Source organism: Rhinopithecus roxellana, chromosome 8 (genome assembly GCF_007565055.1).
Source record: "Rhinopithecus roxellana isolate Shanxi Qingling chromosome 8, ASM756505v1, whole genome shotgun sequence".
NCBI lineage: Eukaryota > Metazoa > Chordata > Mammalia > Primates > Cercopithecidae > Rhinopithecus > Rhinopithecus roxellana.
The window spans coordinates 111202544-111228868 of record NC_044556.1 but is presented as its reverse complement, the minus strand read 5'-3'; the positions used below and the strand labels follow the sequence as shown (position 1 = coordinate 111228868).

The following is a 26325-nucleotide window of genomic DNA, read 5'->3' as shown; positions in this document are numbered from 1 at the left end:
GCACTTGGAGTCATCAAATTCATAGAGACAGAAAGTGGAGTGTGGTTGCCAGGGGCTGGGGGAAGGGGGAAATGAGGAGTTATTGTTTAATGGGTGTAGAGTTTCAGTTTTGCAAGATGAAAAGTGTTCTGGACATGGATGGTGGTAATGGCTGCACAAAAATGTGAATGTACTTAATACCACTCAACATTTTTAAATGGTTAAGATGGTAAATTTTATGTTTTGTGTATTTTACCACAATAAGAAGAAAAAAGAGGCCGGGCGCGGTGGCTCACGCCTGTAATCCCAGCACTCTGGGAGGCTGAGTCGGGTGGATCACGAGGTCAGGAGTTCAAGACCATCCTGGCCAACATGGTGAAACCATGTCTCTACTAAAAATACAAAAAAATTAGAAGGGCGTGGTGGCGCATTCCTGCACAGTGCTTACGTTAAGTGCACAGGTGGGGGGATTAGCCTTGTACAAGGGAATGTGTCATCCAGAGAGGAGGAAAGACAGTCAAGATGGGAACAGTGATGATAGATCTGAAGGTAGGAATTTGAGGGGATCCAAAACGGAGCTCTCAGTTATTTTAGTGAGGTAGGAGTTGGGATAATTTGCAGATAGGGAAGACAGCTGCAGTTGGGTAGATTCTGAAAAAAGCCACTGAGAGGAAATAAGAGGCAGGACTAATGAAAAGGAAAAGAATCAGCAAGTAATGCTAACATTGCACAGGGGGAAATGGGAACCTGCTGCTACCATCTGTTCAGCAGTGGGATTTCCCAGGGATGCCTCATGTCAAGGAGATGAAAGCTAATGACCCAAGGCCTGAGCCAGGGTTGGGATCTGTAAGCCAAATGGCAGAAAATGAGGCAGTCCTATTGTTACGGATACTGGACACACAGAAATTCACTCGATCCACCATCGGAATCTGGGGGTGTGGAAGAGGAAGTGAAACTGGGGGCAGAGGCGGCACAAAGGAAAAGATAACAGAGGAGAAAAATGGAGGAGGAAAAATATCTGAGATTTCTAGAAGTGAAGAGAACACAATTTCTGGAGCTCAATGGCTGGGTTCTCATCCCAGCATGGGGCATGTACTAGCTGGAGAAACTTGGGCAGGTTTCTTAGCCTCTGTGTTCTCTAATCTGTGAAATGGAGATGATAATAATACCTACATTCAAGGGTGTTTGAAAAGATTCAATTATCTAATTTACATAAAGCACTTAAAAGAGTGTCTGAAACACAGTGCCCTGTCAAGTGTTAGATGATACTGTCACTGCACTGAGGAAAAGTAAAAACAAAGAAAAATATTATTTTAGTGTCTGAATACAAAAGAAAGGATTACCTGTTTTTGTGTTGGGCCTTGTTTTGAAAAATAGCCAAAGGAGAAGAACCATGGGAACTAAAGGAAAAAACAAAAAACACCTCAGTGATATTTTTTTAAAACCCATGGAAAATACTTCTAATAAAAATAATCTAATTTCATAAAATCTTACTTACTTTTATGAGAAGTTGCCTTCCAATTCCAAACCTCACAAAGAATAAAAAGAAAAGTCCTGCAAACATCAGCTTAATAACAGAGGTGATTCCTCCCACAGTTACATAAGCAGCATACTGAACCTGGATGACGGAGAATACAAAGTTAGAACATTACTCCCTGCATTGTAGACCAAGTAATACAAGAAGGTTAGCTACCTGTACCTTTCTCTTCCATCACAAATGCGGAACAAAAGCAGTTTCCACTTTACAAATGCATTATGTTCTGAAACCTTGTTCAGAAACCAGACACTGGGAGCCTATTTTCTGTCTTGTTTGTCAGACCTGGTGAACAGGAAGTATGATAGTCTACTTTTTAAAGAAAATTGTTTATAAATAGTAATTAGCTTCCCCTACTTGGACACAAAAATCTACATAATCCCTATTGTATCTGAGCTTAGCAATCATACATTACAGAATGCAGAGAATTTCCTATGAGAAAATGCCCTCCACCTTTTAACTTGAAATATAGTTTCCTCCTGAAGTCTCGGAATGAAAGCAATTACTTTCCTCACCAAAAGCAGCAGGATGGCACTCCAGGTGTGGCAAGGAGAGAAGGGACAGAAAGGGTTCCAGACATTTCCACAAGCAAGAGTTTCTAGCAACCGAAACGCTAAACAGGGATTCTGGGGTGCTTATGACAGCAGGATTTCCTGCACTAAATTTGCTGCTATTGTATTACATTAGAAAGATATTCAGCAGCCAGATCTGAAGCAAAAGACAAGGCTAAAAAATACAAAATGTTCTACCCTAATGATTCTGTATATTTCCAGAGGCTGAAACATGTATTATTTAGCTCTTCCTTTTTCTGCCTTATAAACAAAAATATCTGACACTGAATAGACAGGGGAACTGTAACACACACAGAATATTCTTTATTGATAAATAAACCATATATACTTACTGGTGATTCCTCTAAATTTTCATACAAGTAACGTTGAGTCCTCTTTACAACAGACACATCAGATCCCATAAAAGGAATGGAATAACCTTTGAGTTCCCGACAATAAGAAACTGGCCACCTGCAAGACAGACCTATGAATATTTTGCATTTCCTGCAGTTACAACTTTGGCTGGTAAATGTCTGAATAAGCAGATCAGTGGCAGGGCGTGGTGGCTCAGGCCTGGAATCCCAGCACTCCGGGAGGCCAAGGCAGGAGGATGACTTAAGGCTAGGAGTTTGAGACCAGCCTGGGCAACAAAGAGAGACTCTGTCTCAAAAGAAAAAAAAAAAAAAAAAAAAAGAATGCTCCTTTCAACAGCCCAACCCTAAATTCTTATCTCTGAACTCCTCACATATGTCCTGCAGTATAAAACTAAAGTACATTTTTTAAAAAGAAAAAAAGTTCTCACATAAAATTTAGTTGACAGTTAATTTCTACATTGATAGGGAAAAGTCATAAAATTCACTTATTTCCTAGGATTCAAATGTTTTATTATATGTGAAGTACTTATGCTTATGGTAATGTATTAATTATAACTTATTTATCTGTGAAAACCATTCTGAACTTACTACGAAATAGCCTCCAAGCTTTTCTTAGTAACATATTTTATTAATAGCCAAACCAATAACAATATACTTAGACTAGATATATAAAAAATGGATTTTAAGTAAATATACCTTCTCTTCAATTTTGGACCAATGAGTGGGACAGGTTTCAGATTTGATGCATTTCGTAGTTTTCTCAAATTACTCTGATCTCCAAAACCATAAATTGCTGACTTCCAGGTACCATCATGAATGCTCAACCCCTAATAAAATATTTCAAGAGTTAAAGAAACATGCCTTAAGGGGTAGTTACAAACAATATTTCACTTATATTTGGACAAGACATAATCCCTTATTTAATAATCTTGAGGAGAATTTTCTTTTTTTTTTTTTTTTTTTTTTTTTTTGAGACGGAGTCTTGCTCTGCCGCCCAGGCTGGAGTGCAGTGGCCGGATCTCAGCTCACTGCAAGCTCCGCCTCCCGGGTCCACGCCATTCTCCTGCCTCAGCCTCCCGAGTAGCTGGGACTACAGGCGCCGCCTCGTCGCCCGGCTAGTTTTTTTGTATTTTTTAGTAGAGACGGGGTTTCAGCGTATTAGCCAGGATGGTCTCGATCTCCTGACCTCGTGATCCGCCAGTCTCGGCCTCCCAAAGTGCTGGGATTACAGGCTTGAGCCACCGCGCCCGGCCTTGAGGAGAATTTTCACGACCAGCCAGGGAGCAGTCACATTCATGAGCTTGATCATACTCAGTATTTGCACCAAGAGAAGCCCTTTCTTTTCCCCTCCTATCATTCTTTATATTCTGTAATAAGTTACTTAGTTTTACTTCACCAATTTTACTCAACCAATTGACCATATTCCTTCAAGATCAGCCACTCTAATCCTTTCTTTTTCTGCCCCAAATGATCTGCAGAAACAGCCACCCTAATCCTCTCTCGATCCTACACAAACTCCTCGACATCTCCGGACACGTCCGTGTGCACATTTATGCATACATACGCCGCATCCTGTGCCTCTCTCCATCCTGCTACACCTGGTTCCCTGTCTACTTCCAACACCTCTTACTCCAGCCCCAAGTTATAGATCTGTCTTCCTACAGAAGTCTGGGTAAAATAATCTTTTAAAACATTTAAAGTTCACTAATATGATTTGTATTTTAAATGCTTTCCACAGTCCCTTGATTTTTTTTTGGTATCACAGCCAGTGCAGAGTCCTTAGTATTTGCTTGATCTTACTCAGACTCTCATTTATTCACTGATTTTTCATCCTTTCACGAGACTTTGGGCTGTTAGTGCCTTCCATTCTACCAACACTCTTTACCCCCAGCGCCACCGAGAAACAAGTGGCTGAGATGAGACCCCAGGAGAGGACATGACCTCTGAACTTACTATCACAGCGCTGGCCTTTTTTTTGAGACACAGTCTCGCTCTTATCGCCCAGGCGGGAGTGCCAGTGGCACGATCTCAGCTCACTGCAACCTCCGCCTCCTGGGTTCAAGCAATTCTCCTGTCTCAGCCTCCTGAGTAGCTGGCATTACACGCGCGTGCCACCACGCCCGGATAATTTTTGTATTTTTAGTAAAGACAGGGTTTCACCATGTTGGCCAGGCTGGTCTTGAACTCCTGACCTCAGGCAAGCCGCCCGCCTCGGCCTCCCAAAGTGCTGGGATTGCAGGCGTGAGCCACCGCGCCCGGCCTAGCGCTGACCTTTCTTTCCCAACCTCTAGGTGGGCCTTTAAATTCTCTATTACATGAATAAACTTCATTTATTATATTGATTGTATATCATTGTATTATGTCCTTCCTTCTTTGTTGTTTACATTGTTTAGGTGAACAGAATAATTCAGAAAGAATCAAAACTAATTCTGTCACGAGATTTTCAAAGAGGGATATCCGTGAGGCAGATATGATGGTATCTTTCATTGTTAATAAACAAACTAAGAGAAACAATAAAACCATCAAAATATTCAGGTTTTCCTGTCTCAGCTTTGATGATACTGAAAAGCAGAGATACCAAATCTAACTTTCATTCTGGTACAGATTTATTTCTTCTGTTTTATTAAAACTACAACAGAACATCCTGGCTAACACGGTGAAACCCCGTCTCTACTAAAAATACAAAAACTAGCCGGGCGAGGTGGGCGCCTGTAGTCCCAGCTACTCGGGAGGCTGAGGCAGGAGAATGGCGGGAACCCGGGAGGCGGAGCTTGCAGTGAGCTGAGATCCGGCCACTGCACTCCAGCCTGGGCGACAGAGCGAGACTCCGCCTCAAAAAAAAAAAAAAAAACAAAACTACAACAGAACTAAAGTCTTAAAGGTTTGATTGGTTGTCTGCTCAATCTGAGCCTAGCCAAAAGGGCCTATGTGAATCTCTACAAATGTGAAGATTCCAAACACAAATCTCCTGATTCCAGGAGAAAACAGCTTTTTAAAAATCTAAAAGCATTTTCTTATACGACTAAGCCATCAAAAAGGAAAAAATCACATTCAATTAAAAAAAATTTGCCTTTCACAGAAAAAGAGAGATGTACCTACTACAATTTTATTAAATTGTATATTGATATATGTTATGAAGTCAACATACATGTAAACATCCAGGCCGAGAACTACAGGCAGCCAGCCACTAAGAAGGCCCTCCTTCCGTCCTGCCTTTACAGTAATCAAGAAAAACTCTTTTCTTTAGAGTTTAATCACCTCAGAATTCATCCCTAAGCATTACAATTAGTTTTGCCTGTTTCTAAGCTTTACAGAAATGCAATCAAGCATGATTTATTACTCAGCATTTGGCTTTTTATGTTTGAAATTGTGATGTCAGGATGTATCACGTGTTGTAAATAACTCCTACACTGCAGCTAGCCTTTTGACTTTCTTACCCATGTGTTTTGGGAAACATTCTCAATTTTAAAAGCACACAAGTGTGTCGCCTTTTCATTACATTTAATGCCTCTTTGTCTTTTTGTAGAAGCCACTCCCAACCGTGAGGGCTTCCACAATCCACCTAAACTTGATTTTTGTGCAGGGTGCAAAAGTATGAATCCAATTCCATGTTTTCTCCAAGCAGATACTCCATTGTCCCAGCATCATCTCCTGAAAAGCCCCTTCCTGTTCCTGCCATCTTGAAGCCTGGAGGCCTGCTGGGAGGAGGAATTCTAAACGACAAGTATGTCTGGAAAGCTGTGGTCCAAGGCCATTTCTGCTATGAGCGGGATCTCCAGAACCAAGGGAGGACACAGCTCTTCTTAAAACTGAAGGTATTTATGGCTGAGATAAAGTGAGATTTGATTTGGGCAGGAGATGTGCTTATGAGTACAAAGAATAATACTGACTCCTGGCAGCAAACCAGGCAAAACCAGAGTAACATGGAGAAAGGTAACGTGTGCCCACGGAAACAGTGGCACAAAGTGTGCCTAATTCCAAAGCAGCCTTCCTGCTGAGGCCACTAGACACAGCAGCTCTGTGATGCTGTACTCCTCGAGGATCTGATCGAATGAAAAGTAAATAAACACAAATAAAAGTGGATTTGTAAAAAGAAGATAAAAATGACACCGTGTATCAAGGGCTTACCCTGACTTAACGACAGGTCTTGATACGCAGGAGTGTCTTTGTGCTTTACCCTCTCTCAAGAATATCCTGCCTGTTCTCAGCCCTTCGAGTTTCCACATACCGTCTAGAAACAGCTTGCCAAGATGCACATCAAAACAAACCAAAAAATCCGTTTGTGATTCTGATGGGAACTGTATGAGATTATAAACAAATTTGAAGAAAATTCACAACTACAAAATGGATTCATATTTTAATCCATGAATACGCTGGATCCTTCAATGTATGTTTTCTTTATGGCCCCTCAATAAAGGTTTACAGTTTTCTTCACAGAAATCTTGTACATTTTCTATTACTTACCCTTAGGTACTTTATTTATTTAATGCTATCATAAATGGTCTTTTTTACAAAAACAATCACCTTCTAACTGTAGCTGGCATACAGAAATACAGCTGATTTTTATATTAATTTCATATCCAGGAACAATAAAAACTATTGTGGAAATAAATGAAACAGACCAGAAAAATCAACAAAACCAAAAGTTGGTTATTTGAAGAGGTCAACAAAACGGATACGTTTTAGCTAGACAGACCAAAAAAAAGAGAGAGAGAGAGAAAACCCGAACTACTAAAATCAGGAATAAAAGAGGGAACATTATTACCAACATTATCGAAATGAAAAGGAGTATAAAGGAATACTATGAACAAGTGTATGCCCACCAATTAGACAACCTAGGTGAAACGGACACACTCCTGGAAAGACACTGCTACGGGCTGAATTGCATCCCCACCCAGAATCAGAAATTCACACGCTGAAGACCTAACCCCCAGCACCTCAGAATGTGACCGCATTTGGAAAAGAGGTTTACCAGCAGCTCACAAAACTCTTCTCTTAATGCTAATGTTATCTGTAGGTTCTTTTTGATTTTCTACATTCACAGTTACATCATCCATAGAAAACAGTTTTGTTCCTTCCTTTCTAACCTATTTGCAGTTCATTTCTGTTTTCCTGCCTTACTCCCGTGGCTAGGATCTGGCTGAAGTAATGATAATGGGCATCTGTGTCTTATTCCTGATGTCAGAGCAAAAGTTGTTCATGTTAAACACTGGGCGTCACACTTCTTACAATTTTCGTTTGTTTTAAAGAGATGAGGTCTCTTGCTCTGACATTCAGGGTGGAATATAGTGGTGTGATCACAGCTTACTGCGGCCTTGAACTCCTGGGCTCAAGCTATCCCTGCCTCACCCTCCAAGTAGCTGAGACTACTGGTGCACACCACCATACCCAGGTTGTTACAGCTTTAAAAAAAAAAAAAAAACTTCCCTGCTATTGTTAGTTTGCTGTAAATTTTTTTTTTAATTTTTTAAACATTATTATACTTTTAAGTTCTAGGGTACATGTGCACAACGTGCAGGTTACATATGTATACACGTGCCATGTTGGTGTACTGTACCCATTAACTCATCATTTACATTAGGTATATCTCCTAATGCTATTCCTCCCCCTGGCCCCTCCCCACAGTAGGACCCGGTGTGTGATGTTCCCCTTCTTGTGTCCAAGTGATCTCATTGTTCAGTTCCCACCTATGAGTGAGAACATGCGGTGGTTGGTTTTCTGTTCTTGTGATAGTTTGCTGAGAATGATGGTTTCCAGCTGCATCCATGTCCCTACAGAGGACACGAACTCACCCTTTTTTATGTGCTGTAAATTTTAATCATGGATATTACATTTTATCTATCTACTTTTTTCTACTGACATGATCATATGATTTTCTAACTTTAGCCTGTAATGAGGTAAATTATAGATCATACAGTGCCAAACCTTGCATTCCTGCTCTAAAACCAGTTTGGTCAAAATATATTATTCTGTGTATATATCGCTATTTTTAATTTACTAAATTTTGTTTAGGATTTTTACATCTATGTTCCTATGAGACTAGACTGAACTTTTCCATTATGGAATTGCTCTTGCAGGGTTTTGAAATCAAAGTTACGCTAGCCTTGTCCACTGAATTCGTTCAACAAACAACTATTGAGATGCTATTATGTGACCAGCACTGTTCTAGGTGTTCAGTGAATTAAATGAGAACGATCCCTCCTTGTGTGGTGCTCACATTTAGAGACAGTGATGAAGCTAACAGAAAATATCCTATCTAGAATTTAGAAGGTGAGAAGCACCACAGTAGAAGAGAAAAAGGACAGCAGATAACATGAACTGCTAGTGCTAGGCAAGGGAGTTGGTTTGCAATTTTAAATAGGATGGTCAGGGCAGGCTTCAGTTAGGAAAGTGACATTTCAGAAAAGACTTGATGGAGGTGAGGGAGCTAGGCATGCAAATATCTGGGAGAACTGTTTGCAGGCAAAGGAAACCGCCAGTAAAAAAGCCCTAAGGCAGGAGTGTGCAGGTGTGTTCAAGGAGCGGAGCAGAAATCAGTGTCAATGGAGAACAAATGGGCAAAGTGTGGGGGAGAAGGCTGGAGAGGTCACTGGGGCCAGATCGTTCACAACCATTCAAACTACCGTAACGACTAGGCTTTCTGAATGCAGCAATTCTGAGCTGAGGAGTGACATGGTCTAGGTTATGTCTGAAAAAGATCACAGTGGCTGTTATGTTGAGCATAGACTGTAGAATAGGTGGTAGCAAGAGAAGTGGTAAAAAAAAAAATGGTCAGATTCTGACATATCTTAAGCTAGAGTCAACAAATTTCCTGACAGGTTGCCCAGGTCTGGCACTGGACTGTTACTCTGCAGCTACTCCTTATCCTTTTTCTCTTAAGCTTTTTATTTATACATAAAAAATTGTAGCTGGGAGTGGTGGCGCACACCTGTAATCTCAGCTATTCAGGAGGTGAGGCAGGAGAATCGCCTGAACCGGGGAGGCAGAGGTTGCAGTGAGCTCAGATCGTGCTACTGCATTCCAGCCTGGGCGACAGAGTGAGACCCCATCTCAAAAAAAAAAAAAGAAAAAAAAGAAAAAAAATTGAATCATAGACTGATTCTGATTGCTCTTGTCAAAGGCAAATATCTTGGGCCGCCAAAATCACTAAGGAAAGCTCTAGCTGTAGACTGCTTAAGGACAAACCTGCCTCCCATTCTATTCAACGTCACCCCTCAGCTCACTGAGACAGATGCATATCTGATTGCCTCCTTTGGAAAGGCTGATCAGAAACTGGAAAGAATGTGACCGCTGTGTCTCACCTGGCTGTGACCTGGAAGCTGCCTCCCCACTCCCAGTCTTCCTGCCTTTGCTTCAAGTTGTCCTGCCTTTCCAGACCGAACCAATGCACTTCTTACATGTATTGACTAATGTCTCATGTCTCCCTAAAATATAGAAAATCAAGCTGTGTCCTGACCACCTTGGGCACATGTCATCCCGACTTCCCGAGGCTGTGTCACGGGACCGGTGTGTCCTCAATCTTGGCAAAATCAACCTTTTTTTTTTTGAGATGGAGTCTTGCTCTGCCACCCAGGCTAGAGTGCAGTGGTGTGATCTCAGCTCACTGCAGCCTCCACCTCCTGGGTTCAAGTGATTCTCCTGCCTCAGACTCCAGACTAGCTGCGATTACAGGCGCCTGCCACCATGCCCAGCTAATTTTTTGTATTTTTAGTAGAGATGAGGTTCCACCATGTTAGCCATGTAGGATATAACAAATTCCTCTTCAAAGGTTTCAGCCTGTAAATTGTTAAGTACAATGAGTTCTGAGATCCTCTCCAAGAACCAATGTATCAGTATGTTCCGCTCCCGTTCTTTGTTCTTTATTTTAAAAGTTTAACTTCCTGGTTCTTTATGTTTCCTTGCCCCTAGTTTCCGTAAACAACCCCTACCCAGCCTCTATCACCTGCTGGGACCTTAGTCACTCCTGGTCACCTGCTTTGACCTTAGTCACCCTTGGTCACCTGCCCTGACTTCAGTCATCCTTGGTCATCTGCTCTTAGTCATCCTGAGTCACGTGTTCTGTAACCATTCTTCCTGACAAGCTACTCACCCCGTCGCTCTGGCTTGTACTCCTGCTCTCTTTAAAATAGTCAACCGGAATTAGCTTAGACTGTGCGGTCCAACCCTAGCCAACAGGGGAGCGACACAGCAGTAGGCCCACCTGTGTCAGGGATAAGAACGCTTTCTCCTCCCTTGTTCAGCTGTGCTCTCACCATCACTCCATCCACGAGACACACCCTTCTACAGAAGTAAAGTTGTCTTAAGGGAGGAGACCACCCCTCATACTGTCTCATGCCCAATTTCTGCCTCCAAAGACAGAAGAAGTAAAAACTAAAAGGCAGAAATGAAATCCACAAGCAGAGAGCCCGGCGCCACACCCTGGGCCTGGTCAAGATTGACCCCTGACCTAATTGGTTATTTGCATAAAAAAAGCACTGGGAAGATCCCTGTCCTGTTCTGTTCCATTCTGATTACTGGTGCATGCAGCTCCCAGTCACGTACCCCCTGCTTGGTCAGTTGATGTCAGACGGACCCCCTTAGAGTTGTGAGCCCTTAAAAGGGACAGGAATTGCTCACTCGAGGAGCTCGGGTGTTGGAGACGGGAGTCTTGCTGAAGCTCCCAGGCGAATAAAGCCCTTCCTTCTTTAACTCAGTGTCTGAGGGGTTTTGTCTGCGGCTTGTCCTGCTACACTTCTTGGTTCCCTGACCAGGAATCGAGGTGATTAACGGACGGTTGAGGCAGCCCCTTAAGCGGCTTAGGCCTGCCCTATGGAACATCCCTGTGGGGGACTCCCACCAGCTTGAGTGACACGGATCCTGAGAGCCCTCCCGGGTAGGCACCTGCCCCGGTGGAATGCCTCACCAGAGCAGCGCGTGGCAGGCCCCCATGGAGGATCAATGCAGTGGCTGAACACCCGGGAAGGAACTGGCTCTTAGAGTCCGGACATCTGAAACTTGGTAAGACTAGTCTTTGGAACTTGCCCACTCGAGTGGAAGGGTGGCCTGATTACCCACGGAGTGCCTGTACCAGTACTTTGGTTTTTGTTTTTGACTTGACTTGGATTGCTTGATACTTTGGTTTTGACCTGGCTTGGATTTCCTGATACTCTGATTTTTGTTTTGGTTCTGGTTTGGTGTAAACTGTAAAAGTGTGTGTGTGTCCTTTTTACCCGTTCTTTGTTTTGTGGTGTGCATGTGTTGTGAGTGTGGTGTTTTGTCTCGAAGAAGCATGGGTCAGGCACAAAATAAGCCCACCCCACTAGGAACTATGTTGAAAAATTTCAAGAAAGGGTTTAAGGGAGACTATGGAGTACTATGACAAGGGAGACTATGGAGTACTATGACACTAGGAAAACTTAAAACTTTGTGTAAGATAGACTGGCCAGCATTAGAGGTGGGTTGGCCATCACAAGGAAACCTGGACAGGTCCCTTCTTTCAAAGGTATGGCACAAGGTAACCTGTAAGTCAGGGCACCCAGACCATTTCCCATATACAGACACTTGATTAACACAGACACTTGATTACAGCTGGTTTTAGACTACCCGCCCCCTTGACAGTGGTAGAGAGAACAGCAGCATAAGCAGGAGGCAGAGGCAAGGAAAGACCAGCAGAGAGAGAGAGAGAAAGAGTGAGGGAGAGAGAAAGAGACAGAGGCAAAAGGAAAGTCAAAGAGAAAAAGAGACAGAAAATCAAAGGGAGAGAAAGAAAGAAAGAAATATATATATATATATATATATATATATATATATATACACACATACACATAAGTAGTTATGAAAAAAAAAAAAGTATACCCTATTCATTTAAAAGCCAAGGTAAATTTAAAACCTATAATTGATAATTGAAGGTATTCTCCGTAACCCTATAACACTCCAATACCACTTTGTTGTCAGTGTAAACAAGGGCATATCCCAAAAGCACTGAGGCCTTCCTATCAAAAATCCTTAACCCAGTAACCCACAGATGGCCCAAAGTGCATTCAATCTGTAGTGGCAACTGCTTTGCTAACAGAAAAAAGTAAAAAAATAACTTTTAGCGGAAAGCTCATTGTGAGCACAGCTCACCAGTTCAGAAGCATCCTAAGGGGAAAAAAAAAAGGATGATTTAACATTAACCACTGAAAATTCCCGTAACCCAGCAGGTTTCCTAACGGGGGATCTAAATCTTAATTACCATACAAAGGTCTGACCAGACCTATGAGGAACTCCCTTCAAGACAGGACCACTGATGGTTCCTCCCAGGTAATTGAAGGAAAAAAAAAATCCTGACAAATGGGATCTAATGAAACTAAAGAGCTTCTGCACAGCAAAAGAAACTACCATCAGAGTGAACAGGCAGCCCACAGAATGGGAGAAAATTTGTGCAATCTACTCATCAGATAAAGGGCTAATATCCAGAACCTACAAAGAACTCAAACAAATTCACAAGAAAAAAGCAAACAACCCCATCAAAAAGTGGGCAAAGGATATGAACAGACATTTCTCAAAAGAAGACATTCATACAGCCAACAGACACATGAAAAAATGCTCATCATCACTTGCCATCAGAGAAATGCAAATCAAAACCACAGTGAGATACCATCTCACACCAATTAGAATGGCAATCATTAAAAAGTCAGGAAACAACAGGTGCTGGAGAGGATGTGGAGAAATAGGAACACTTTTACACTGTTGGTGGGATTGTAAACTAGTTCAACCATTATGGAAAACAGTATGGCGATTTCTCAAGGATCTAGAACTAGATGTACCATATGACTCAGCCATCCCATTACTGGGTATATACCCAAAGGATTATAAAGCATGCTGCTATAAAGACACATGCACACGTATGTTTATTGCAGCACTATTCACAACAGCAAAGACTTGGAATCAACCCAAATGTCCATCTGTGACAGACTGGATTAAGAAAATGTGGCACATATGCACCATGGAATACTATGCAGCCATAAAAAAGGATGAGTTCCTGTCCTTTGTAGGGACATGGATGCAGCTGGAAACCATCATTCTCAGCAAACTATTGCAAGAACAGAAAACCAAGCACCGCATGTTCTCACTCATAGGTGGGAACTGAACATTGAGATCACCTGGACTCAGGAAGGGGAACATCACACACCAGGGCCTATCATGGGGAGGGAGGGATTGCATTGGGAGTTTTATCTGATGTAAATGACGAGTTGATGGGTGCAGCACACCAAAATGGCACAAGTATACATATGTAACAAACCTGCACGTTATGCACATGTACCCTAGAACTTAAAGTATAATAATAATAAAACAAAATTTAAAAAAAGATTAAAAAAAATCCATCTATATCAATTCTAAGTTAATTTGGACCAAATGAGGTCCTATTAATAGAAAAGGATAATTAAAATCCCAAACTTACAAGGTTTTCAACAAAAGTAAAGTTTGCTAAAAGTTAACAGTGTCACATGTACTATCCTAACTTCTAATCTTGTGGCCTTAGGTAGTCTAGTCCACAGACATGAAGGAAGTTTGCTTTGGAAAAGAATGGTTATTATCTTTGACATTAAAAAAAAAAAGGAGAATTAGCCAGGCACGGTGGCTCATGCCTGTAATCCCAGTACTTTGGGAGGCTGAGGCGTGCAGATCACGAGGTCAGGAGATCGAGACCATCCTGGCTTACATGGTGACACCCCATCTCTACTAAACATACAAAAAAAATTAGCTGGGCATGGTGGCAGGTGCCTGTAGTCCCAGCTACTTGAGAGGCTGAGGCAGGAGAATGGCGTGAACCCGGGAGGCGGAGTTTGCTGTGAGCCGAGATCACGCCACTGCACTCCAGCCTGGGCAACAGAGCGAGCCTCTGTCTAAAAAAAAAAAAAGGAGAATTTATGTAAAAAGAATCTTACATGGTAAATTCTTGTTCTAAAGTAAATTAACTGGTTGTTTAAAGAAAGGAATATTTACGACAAGTCAGAAAGTTAAGGCATGTCACAGATTGTGAAAGCCGTGAAAAATGTTATAAAAGGGAATTTATGCAAGAAATGTTGTATAATTTAAAAGTAATTAGGCCTCCTGAATGTAAAACTATTGAAGAAACAGTTTATGTGCAAGGTGTGCAAGGAAAGTAAAATATACTTTGGTAAAAGGATTACAAAGAGGCATAAGAATGTGGATTTTTACCTAAATTAAAAAGTTAAAAAATTGTTTTGAAGGTTTAAGCAAGTTTTGAAACGTTAATTGTAAAGGAAATTCTATGTGTCAACATATTGGCTAAAGTTTCTGTAAACTGGACATTAAAATAAAAGCACAATGAGTTTTTCTTAAAGTACTAACCTGTTCTTTAACAAAAATCATAAAAGGCTGGCCGGGCGCGGTGGCTCAAGCCTGTAATCCCAGCACTTTGGGAGGCCGAGACATGTGGATCACGAGGTCAGGAGATCGAGACCATCCTGGCTAACACGGTGAAACCCCGTATCTACTAAAAAATACAAAAAAATAGCCGGGCGAGGTGGCGGCGCCTGTAGTCCCAGCTACTCGGGAGGCTGAGGCAGGAGAATGGCGTGAACCCGGGAGGCGGAGCTTGCAGTGAGCTGAGATCCAGCCACTGCACTCCAGCTAGGGCGACAGAGCAAGACTCCATCAAAAAAAAAAAAAAAAAGAAAAGAAAAGTATCTTTATCCTTCCTAGCTCTCCTCAGAATGGAAATCTGTAAACTAAGTTAGTTTGGGAGGGCGTTGACGAAGAGTCCAGTATGAACTGGGAATCCTGTCCTCCTAGAGCAGAGCTTCTCTGCTGAAATGCATCCAATGCGCTATAAAATATCAAAGAGCAAGGATGGACGGCCCCAACTAGGACTTGCAGTTTCTTAAAACCATATATTCATTTTACTGAAGGAGTCTCCCCTCCCCATTGTCAGCTGAGCCAGTGTAATCCAGTACAGATTACCGTCTCTGCGCCCCAGAGTTCACTGGTCGTTTCTATGGTGTAGGAGCAGAAGTCTCAGGGAAGGACCCCATAGGATCCTTTGAAATGCGCTTCATTGCCTCCTCACATCCTGCACCCTCTTCTCCCTCTCCTAAATTCGCTGCTAACCAAACCTTCTCTCGTTATATACCCAATGATAAAACCTAAGTAGCTGTTGTAGAGGTTAAAGATTTAAAACAAACTATAGCAATTGAAACAGGGTATCTGGATGCAAATGCTTGGCTGGAATGGATTAAATATTCTGTTTGCATGCTAAACAAAAGCAACTGTTATGCTTGTGCAACAGTCAGGCCAGATACCCAAACTGTCCCCTTTCCACTTGGGTGGTCCTCTGACAACCGGGCGTGAGCTGTAGGGTAGCTCTCTTCCAGAACCCCACAGCCGGAGGCCATGAGTCATGCAAGACTCTTTCATTGCTGTTCCCTGAGATCAAGAGCCCTGTGGGTCAGCCCCCGAGGGCCATCTGCCTCCACCCCGATATTAACTTCACCTCGTGCCTTTCACGGCAGAGGGAAAAGTTAGCATTCCCTGGAGACTTCAGGGGGTGCAGCGAAACCAAGACTCTTCAAGAGCTTGCCAACCAGTCTGCCCTTGTTCATCCCCGAGCAGGTGTGTGGTAGTACTGCGGGGGATATTGCTGGGCACTCTGCAAGTCATTAGAGCAGCACTTGTGCTCTAGTCCCACTGGCCATCCCTTTCACCCTAGCATTCCGTCAACACGATCAAAAAGAAAATCATGAAAGAAGTGCCCCACATGGGTCCTTTGACCCCCATGTTTTATATAAATGCTATTGGAGTTCCATGAGGAGAACCAGATGAATTTAAAGCCCAAGATCAAATAGCTGCAGGATTTAAGTCAATATTTTCATGGGTGACCATTAATAAAAATGAAGACTGGATAAATTACATCTATTATAATCAGCAGTGGTTTATTAATTACACCAGGGATACTGTCAAAGGGATAGCAGAACAATTGGGACCCACTAGCCAGATGGCCTGGGAAAACAGAATGGCCCTAGATATGATAGTAGCCGAAAAAGGCAGTGTTTTGTGGGCCGGGCGCGGTGGCTCACGCCTGTAATCCCAGCACTTTGGGAGGCCGAGACGGGCGGATCACAAGGTCAGGAGATTGAGACCATCCTGGCTAACACGGTGAAACCCCGTCTCTACTAAAAAAAATACAAAAAACTAGCCGGGCGAGGTGGCGGGCGCCTGTAGTCCCAGCTACTCGGGAGGCTGAGGCAGGAGAATGGCGTGAACCCAGGAGGCGGAGCTTGCAGTGAGCTGAGATCCGGCCACTGCACTCCAGCCTGGGCAACAGAGCGAGACTCCGTCTCAAAAAAAAAAAAGGCAGTGTTTGTGTTATGATTACAACTCAGTGTTGTACCTTTATCCCAAACAACACTGCCCCCACTGGGAGCATAACAAGAGCCTTACGAAGACTTACCGCTTTATCCAATGAACTAGCTAAAATTCTGGAGTCGATAACCCTTTCTCAGGGTGGCTAGAAAGGTGGTTTGGTGAATGGAAAGAACTCATAGCCTCAATTCTTACTTCTCTTGCAGCTGTAATAGGTATACTCATTCTTGTTGGGTGTTGTGTCATACCGTGCATCCGTGGGCTGGTACAAAGACTTATAGATGCAGCACTTACTAAAACCTCCCATAGCTCTCCTCCATCTTATTCAGATCGGCTTTTTCTTTTAAAGCATAGAGTCGAGCAGCAAAGCCAAGACATGTTTAAAAAGTTTGAAGAGGAAATAATACGAAAATTGAAAGGAGGGAAATTGTAGGATAGAATAAATTCCTCTTCAAAGGTCAGCCTGTAAATTGTTAAGTACAATGAGTTCTGAGATCCTCTCCAAGAAACAATGTATCAGTATGTTCGGCTCCCCTGTTCTTTGTTCTTTAAAGTTTAACTTCCTTGTTCTTCCCCTTGCCCCTAGTTTCAGTAAACAACCTCCTCCTAGCCTCTATCACCTGCTCTGACCTTAGTCACCCTTGGTCACCTGCTCTGTTGTTAGTCATCCTGAGCCACCTGCTCCATAACTGCTCATACCCCTGCTCTCTTTAAAATAGCCAATCAGAAGTAGCTTAGACTGTGCAGTCCAACCCTAGCCAATAGCGGAATGACACAGCAGTAGGGGCCACCTGTGTCAGGGGTAAGAACCCCTTCCCCTCCCCTGTTTAGGTGTGCACTCACCATTGCTCCATCCGCGAGATACACCCTTCTATAGAAGTAAAGTTGCCTTGCTGAGAAAATTTATGTTCAAGCGCTATTTCTTTTGGGGCACCAAATAGTTATTTCTAACAGCCAGGCTGGTCTCGAACTCCTGACCTCAGGTGACCCACCTGCCTCGGCTCGGCCTCTCAAAGTGCTGGGATTACAGGTGTGAGCCACCATGTCCAGCCTAACTTTCTTAATTAACTGAAACCTGTCTCAGATTTTCTGGGTTCACACTCTATGACCCCAGGTCACATCGACTGGCTTAAGAACGAGCAAAATGACTAATCTTCTCGATTGTCTGACACATAAACTGGGCAGCTCTTCCCAAGAAATCACGAGCCTCTATGACAAAGTATACCCGAGGATACCAGTACTTCCCTGCTGTATCCAGAGCCCACACAAAGAAAAGTAGCAGAAACGAAAGAGACAAAAAGGGAGAGACAAGAGGGGAAAAGAGTTCGGACAGTATCATTTGAACGTCTAGATCCAGCCATAGGATTTACCTGCAGGCATTTGGTTACACGAATCAATAGCTTCTTTTTTGTTTTGTTGGTTTAAGCTGGGTTTCTAACACATGCTACCAAGGGCCCCAAGGATGCATTTCTCATTCTGGTTTCTGAGCCTTTGTTCCAGTTGCTGCCTTTCACCTTCCAAATGCTATTCACTTTCAAGGCTAGTTTCAAGAAGGCCTCTATGGAGCATTCCCAAATTACTCCCACTATCATTTATTTTTATTTTTGACACAGTCTCTTGCTCTGTTGCCCAGGCAGGGGTGCAGTGGCGCCATCTCGGCTCACTGCAACCTCTGCCTCCCAGGTTCAAGCAATTCTCCTGTCTCCATAACCTGAGTAGCTGGGATTACAAGCATGTGCCACCACGCCTGGCTAATTTTTCTATTTTTAGTAGAGACAGGGTTTCACCATATTGGCCAGGCTCGTCTCAAACTCCTGACCTCAAGTGATCCACCCGCCTCGGCCTCCCAAAGTGCTGGGATTACAGGCGTGAGCCACTGCGCCTAGCCACTTATTTTTATTCTTATAAGGGAGGAGACCACCCCTAATATTGTCTTATGCCAAATTTCTGCCTCCAAAGAAAGAAGTAAAAACTAAAAGACAGAAATGAAATCCACAGGCAGACATCCCGGGCAGCGCCCTGGGCCTGGTTAAAGATCGACCCCTGACCTAACCGGTTATGTTATCTATAGATTCCAGACATTGTATGGACAAGTGTTGTGAAAGTCCCTGTCCTGTTCTGTTCTGATTACCGGTGCATGCAGCCCCCAGTCACGTACCCCCTGCTTGCTCAATCGATCACCACCCTCTCACGCGGACCCCCTTAGAGTTGTGAGCCCTTAAAAGGGACAGGAATTGCTCACTCGGGGAGGTTGGTTGTTGGAGATGTGAGTGTGAGTCTTGCCAAAGCTCCCGGCCAAATAAAGCCCTTCCTTCTTTTTTTTTTTTGAGATGGAGTCTTGCTCTGTCGCCCAGGCTGGAGTGCAATGGCACAATCTTGGCTCACTGCAAGCACCGACTCCTGGGTTCAAGCAATTCTCCTCAGCCTCCCGAGTAGTTGGGACTACAGGCTCCCACCACCACGCCCAGCTAATTTTTTGTATTTTTAGTAGAGACGGGGTTTCACCATGTTGGCCAGCACGGTCTCGACCTCCTAACCTTATGATCCACCTGCCTCGGCCTCCCAAAGTGCTGGGATTACAAGTGTGAGCCACCGCGCCCGGCCAGCCCTTCCTTCTTTAACTCAGTGTCTGAGGGGTTTTATCTGCGGTTTGTCCTGCTACATTTATACTCTACTAAAGAGTCTGTGTAATCACAAATGTTAGCATATTTTACATAGCTCTTTATGTTAATCTGAACCCACAATCTAGACGAAGACAGTCATTCCTCTTATTAAACATGATCCGCACCACCCCACCTTTGTCTTTGATTCACTATTTCCTCTTCCTTCACATCTCCACAGCACCAGCCCTTGAAATTCGGTCTATATCCCAGCTTCTCCAGAAAGTTCTTGATCTCTGGACTCTTAGTTAGATGTATTCACCATTCTCAGAATCCTATAGTATTTCATCTTATCTCTTTAATAACAAACATTTTTTTCTTTCCTGCCAAACTAAATTATTACACTTTAAAGGCAGGGTTTGCATCTTATTCATTTACATGTCATTTTCTCTTGCACAGTTACTGTATGCATTTGCACTACTATATAATATTTGTTGAATGAATATAACTTAGAACAAATACTACGGAAGCCACAGTGCAGACCTAGAACTGGGTTAGGCACTATCGGCAATAAAAGTCATAAAACATGGTCCTTTCCCAGAAATGCAACTGTCTTCTGTTCCCAAATACACTGTCAATTCAGCAAGACTAGATTTACCTCATATACCTCTTTTCGGTCATGACAGTACCTAAGGTAGGCGCATGATAAAACTATGCTGCCTTGCACTAAGGTGAAAATTTTCCTGGCCAACAACATTTACTGTGCACCAGTGATAAATGCTTTAGTGTTGAGATCATGATAATTCATTCTAATACAATGAACAGTGCAGTTGTTTTTAGAATAAATTATATTTTAGGGGCCGGGCACAGTGGCTCATGCCTGTAATCCCAGCACTTTGGGAGGCCAGAGTGGGCAGATCACTTGAGGCCAGGAGTTCTAGACCAGCCTGGCCAACATAGCAAAATACCAACTCTAATGAAAAAGGAAAAAAACAAAAATTAGCCAGGTGTGGCAGCACATGCCGGTAATCCCAGGTACTCAGGTGGCTGAGGCAGGAGAATCACTTAAATCTGGGAGGCAGAGATTGAGTGAGCCAAGATCGCACCACTGCACTCCAGTCTAGGCAACAGAGTGAGACTCTGTCTCAAAAAAAATAAAATAAAATAGCAGGGCACAGTGGCTCACGCCTGTAATCCCAGCACTTTGGGAGGCTGAGGTAGGCGAATCACCTGAGGTCAAGAGTTCCAGACCAGCCTGACCAAAACCCAGTCTCTACCAAAAATACAAAAAAATTAGCCAGGCATGGTGGTGTGCGCCTGTAATCCCAGCTACTCGGGAGGCTGACGCAGGAGAATCACTCGAACCCAGGAGGCAGAGGTTGCAGTGAGCTGAGATCACGCCATTGCACTCCAGCGTGGCGACAAGAGCGTAACTCCATCTCAAAAATAAATAAATAAAATAAAATAAAAAGAAAATAATGTATATTTCAAGTCAAAGTAATCTTGGTATCTTTTAAAAAATTAAACATGGTGACTTTCACACATTAAAAATTACACATACGTAAAAAGTTAGTCTAAATATGTTTTAAGACGCACGTGTCATTTCCAAAATATTTTTAATATTAACTTGAAACAACACAAGACAAACAGAAAACCAACCTCAGGGCCTGAATGTATAGTCAGGAAACTTTCCACAGCAGTCAAAGTACCTAAAAGAGCAGGAGAAAGGTAAAAAGCAAAATAAAATAAAATCTAAATTATTTAGGGCAAGTAATAATAAACAATGCCTATTCACTTAAAGACTAGCTTTTCTAAGCCTACAGCTGACACTAGAAAATCTGTACAGACAACAGTTTTATTATGTTTTTGTACCCAGACTTAAGAAGTAGCTATGGCCAGGTAAACCATCAGAAAGAGTAGACTAGCATAAACTCTATTTGCTAGTACTGACAAAATCTTTTCCAGTATTTCAAAACTGATGACAGTAAGAATCTCCCCCAATAAGGCAACAATTGAGCTCACTCGAATCCTGGTGGCACATGCCTATAATCCCAGCATTTTGGGAGGTCAAGGCAGGAGGGTCACTTTCTTTCTTTTTTTTGAGATGGAGTCTGTCTCCCAGGCTGAAGTGCAGTGCAGTGGCGCGATCTCGGCTCACTGCAAACTCTGCCTCCTGGGTTCAAGCGATTCTCCTGCCTCAGCCCCCTGAGTAGCTGGGATTATAGGCATGCACCACCACAGGCAGCTAATTTTTGCATTTTTAGTAGAGACAGGGTTTCATCATATTGGCCAGGCTGGTCTCGATTTCCTGACCTTGTGATCTGCCCACCTCGGCCTCCCAAAGTGCTGGGATTTCTGGCCCCCAACTTTTTTAGAAAAATTAGCCAGCTGCAGTGGCATGTATCTGTAGTCCTAGGGACCACTACTACTACCCTACTAGGGAGGCTGGGGTAAGAGGACTGCTTGAGCCCAGGAGTTCAAGGCTGCAGTGAGCCATGATAGCGCCACTGCATTCCAGCCTAGCCTAGGCGACAGAACAAGAGCTTGTCAAAAAAAAAAAAAAAGAAAGAAGTTAGATCCATGGGAATTACTCTGCTTTAAAATATGACAGCTTTCAAGAGGCTTATTAACAGTGGGTTACAATGAATGTATACAAAAACTATCAAAACACCCTTTGTGATAGCTTACGAAACACTAAGACTACTAAAATGAAATAAAAATAAGTATAAAATAAAAATTGGAAACCAAGCCAGGAAAAAGGAGACATCAAGTATATTAACCATGAAGACTAATATACAGGCATAGTGGTTAAGTATTTAATTAATTATTGAGTTTCTCAAGAACAATGAGGCAAAAGAAAAATATAACGGCTGGCTAATTCTCAAAACCTGATAAATGAAATATATTCATTCCTTAAGTGACAATGTTCCTGCTTTTAATTCTAAGAGAAAATCAAAACATGGGGCCTTACAAACTTGACACCAAGCAAAATAATAAATAACCACATAATCAACAAAGCTGTTACAGCAGAAGAGAACTACAGCCAGGTAAATGTCCTTAGTCTGACCACAGACAAAAATAAAAAACAGATCATTTAAGTATAACTCACTAGAGGCGATTCTGATGGTTACTAAAAGAATGTGGCCTGGGTATGTGGCTCTGTGATCTAACCCCATCCACAGAAAGAACACAGAACACCTAAAGCAGTCATCTACTAAAAGTGGACCACCTGCATCAACAATCAGCTGGGGTCCTTGCTAAACCGCTGACTTCTAGCTTTCAGTATCTGAAAAAAATGTTCAAACAAACCTTAAACTAGTATTTCTCCCTTACGAAGGAAAAAAAGTCTTATTCAAATAAAAGCAGAGAACAACCTCAAGAAACAGGATTATCATGAAGAAAACTTCTAAACTTCACAGACTTTAAAGAATTATTTTAGGCCGGGCGCAATGGCTCAAGCCTATAATCCAGCACTTTGGGAGGCCGAGACGGGCGGATCACGAGGTCAGGAGATCGAGACCGTCCTGGCTAACACGGTGAAACCCCGTCTCTACTAAAAAACACAAAGGGCGAGGTGGCGGGCGCCTGTAGTCCCAGCTACTCGGGAGGCTGAGGCAGGAGAATGGCATAAACCCAGGAGGCGGAGCTTGCAGTGAGCTGAGATCCGGCCACTGCTCTCCAGCCTGGGCGACAGAGCAAGACTCCGTCTCAAAAAAAAAAAAAAAAAAAAAGAATTATTTTATTCAATGGAGACATGTTAGGTCTAAGGATTGGAACACTGAATATTCTGAAGATGTTCAATTCACATTTCCCTTTTTAATTGGAATGGTTCTAGTGTTTAACCATTCATTAAGTATGATACAGGCTACTGCCTTCTGACATTCATTCATTCATTCATTCATTTATTTGAGACGGAGTCTTGCTCTGTCGCCCAGGCTGGAGTGCAGTGGCGTGATCTCGGCTCACTGCAACCTCCGCCTCCTGGGTTCAAGCGATTCTCCTGCCTCAGCCTCTCGAGTAGCTGGGACTACAGGCGGCTGCCACCATCCCCGGCTAAGTTTTTTTTTTTTTTTGTATTTTTAGTAGAGACAATGTTTCACCACGATGGTCAGGCTGGTCTCAAATTCCTGACCTCAGGTGATCCGCCGGCCTTGGCCTCCCAGAGTGCTGGGATTACAGGCGTGAGCCACTGCGCCCGGCTCCTTTTCTTTCTTTTTCTTTTCTTTTTTTTTTTTTTGGTTGTTGTTGAGACAGAGTCTTGCTCTGTCACCCAGGCTGGAGTGCAGGGGCGCGATCTCGGCTCACTGCAACCTCCGCCTCCCGGGTTCAAGCGATTCTCCTGCCTCAGCCTCCCGAGTAGCTGGGACTACAGGCGCCTGCCACCATGCCTGGCTAAGTTTTTTTTTTTTGTATTTTTAGTAGAGACAATGTTTCACCACATTGGCCAGGCTGGTCTTGAACTCCTGACCTCAGGTGATCCAACCGCCTTGGCCTCCCAAAGTGCTGGGATTATAGGCATGAGCCACCATGCCCAGCCCTGAAATTTATTATGTAAGAAACTATTCTATTCCTAAAAATGTAAAATCACTAAATGGTGTGAATTCTCCATTTTCAAATCATTTTTTGAGATGGGCATATAGCTGCTCACCTCTGATATGATTATATAACTTCCTAATGCTAAACCTTGGTCTCAATACATTGTTCCTCTAAAATGCCACTGGATGAGCTGGGCATGGTGCCTCACGTCTGTAATCCTAGCACTCTGCCAGGCCAAGGTGGGAGGATCACCTGAGGTCAGGAGTTCAAGACCAGCTTGGGCAACATAGGGAGACCCCATCTCTACAAAAATTTTATAAAATTAGTTGGGTATGGTGGCATAAGCCTGCAGTCCTAGCTGCTTAGGAGGTTGTGGAGGGAGCACTGCCTGAGCCCAGGCGTTCGTTACAGTGAGCTATGGCACAGCAAGATCCTGTCTCTTAAAAAACTTTTTAAATGGCACTGGATTATTAAAATTGTATATAGTATTTTCTTTTTACTTCTAATTTCACAAGCAAGCAAGATCTGTAGTGTGTGTGTGTGTGCTACCTTTGTTGGACTCTGGTTTCACAGTTATGCTAACTTTTTAATACGCGCTGGAACATTTTCCAGTTTTTAAAGTCTAGAACACTTCATATGGCACTGAAGTTCCCTGTTTCAGGTGTTTTTTGTTTTGCTGTTGTTGTTGTTTTTCTTTTTCTCTAAGAGAGAAGGTCTCATTCTGTAACCCAGGCTAGAGTGCAGTGGTGCAATCATAGCTTCCTACAGCCTCAAACTCCTGGGCTCAAGTGATCCTCCTACCTTAGCCTCCTGAGGAGCTGGGACTGACTACAGGTGTGCACCACCACATTTGGCTGATTTTTTATTTTATTTTTTAGAGACGAGTCTTGCTATGTTGCCCAGGCTGGTCCTGAGCTCTTGGCCTCGAGAGATTCTGCTGCCTCAACCTCCCAAGGAGCTAAGACTTGGGAGCAAGCCACCACGCCCTGCTCAGGTAATTTCCTAAACCAGACACTCTTAAATATGCAAAACATTAGTAACTTCAAATGTTTTGTTGTAACATTGATTATTTTATCCATTATTAAATAACTGTCTCCAATTCTGTGTTCAATGCTTTCTAGCTTTGATGGTTAAAAATTTAAAACCTTTTTAAACTATAATATACAAATTATGCTTTAAAATGTGCTGATTCCTAAACAAAGCAAGCTTGAATTTATCATGGTTGCCAAAGGAGTTTTCCAGAAATTTTACAGCTCAAACCAAACTATACTGAGACAATAATATATCACTGTAAAATACAGTATTATCCATGTCTCAACGATAGTCTCAATAGCATTAAAAGTGCAGCTATATTAAAAACAAAACGTGTGTTTTAATATTACTCATTTATGGCTATGTTTCTTTTTTCAACTAGATTTTAGTTCACCACAGTTACAAACATGAAGCCCTTGCACTGTACTGTTAAGTTCCATGATTGCTTATTGATCAATAATTACCATTCATTTTATTTCTGGTATATATTACTCCCAGATCTGCTGGAATGGAGTCAAAGCCACTGCTTCCAATGATATAAACCCCTTTGTCTGCAGCTTTCTCATGATACTTCAATTGCATTAGTTCCAGAAACTAAAAAATCCAGGATAAGAATTTTAATTAGAGTTATGCAGAAAGACGTAGACCAGTATTAAATAATTTATCTTTAAAAACACAGCAATCAAACTTTGAAAATGCTAACCAGTGTGGCTCTGCAGCAAAATATTAACTGTCAAAATATTTTTTCACTTATTCAGAAAATACAGCACCTACTGTGTACCAGATGGCATGGAAGATATGCTCACCTGACTTTATGACACTTAATTTTTTTAGAATGACTTTTAAATATAAAAGTAATGCCTATTATAAAAATTAAATAAAACATAAAAAATAGAAAGCAAAAAAAAATTACCCCAAACAGCATTACCCAGATGAACATCGTCACAGACACAGAGCTCTGCACACGTACAGACAGACAGCAGGAAAGGAGATGACGGCAGAGGGCACAGGGGAATAATGTCCGCTCTGCTCTTCCGCCTGTTTTTAGAAATTGCTCTTTAAAAGCAAAGTAAGATTTACAGAAAAATGGAATAGGAGAGAGTTCCCAAGTACCCTGCAGGCCAGTTTTCTCTATTTTTAACATCTTTTACATGAACGGTTGTTACAGTTAATGAACCAATACTGACATATGATTTAATTCACTAAAGTTCACAGTTCATTCTGATTCCCTTAGTTTTTACTGAACCCCTTTTTCTGCTCCAGGATCCCATCCAGGATTACAGTCGGTTGTGATGTTTCCTTCAGCTTCTTTTGGCTGCGACAGTTTCCCACACCTTCCTTGTCTCTGATAACCTTGATGGTTTTGAGGAGTA

General features: G+C 42.5%; 1 protein-coding gene across 2 annotated transcripts in view; it reads right to left on the bottom strand.

Moving 5' to 3' along the window:
* Positions 1–26325, bottom strand: part of SCCPDH (saccharopine dehydrogenase (putative)) — a 54007-nt gene that overhangs the window by 6175 nt on the left and 21507 nt on the right. For both annotated transcript variants that reach the window (XM_010387318.2, XM_010387319.2), the window contains 6 exons: positions 25417–25546; positions 21044–21093; positions 3135–3265; positions 2418–2535; positions 1478–1597; positions 1323–1379 (listed from right to left, as the gene is read on the bottom strand). In XM_010387318.2, coding sequence (XP_010385620.1) covers positions 1323–1379; positions 1478–1597; positions 2418–2535; positions 3135–3265; positions 21044–21093; positions 25417–25546 — 606 coding nt within the window. The remainder of the gene's footprint in view (positions 1–1322; positions 1380–1477; positions 1598–2417; positions 2536–3134; positions 3266–21043; positions 21094–25416; positions 25547–26325) is intronic.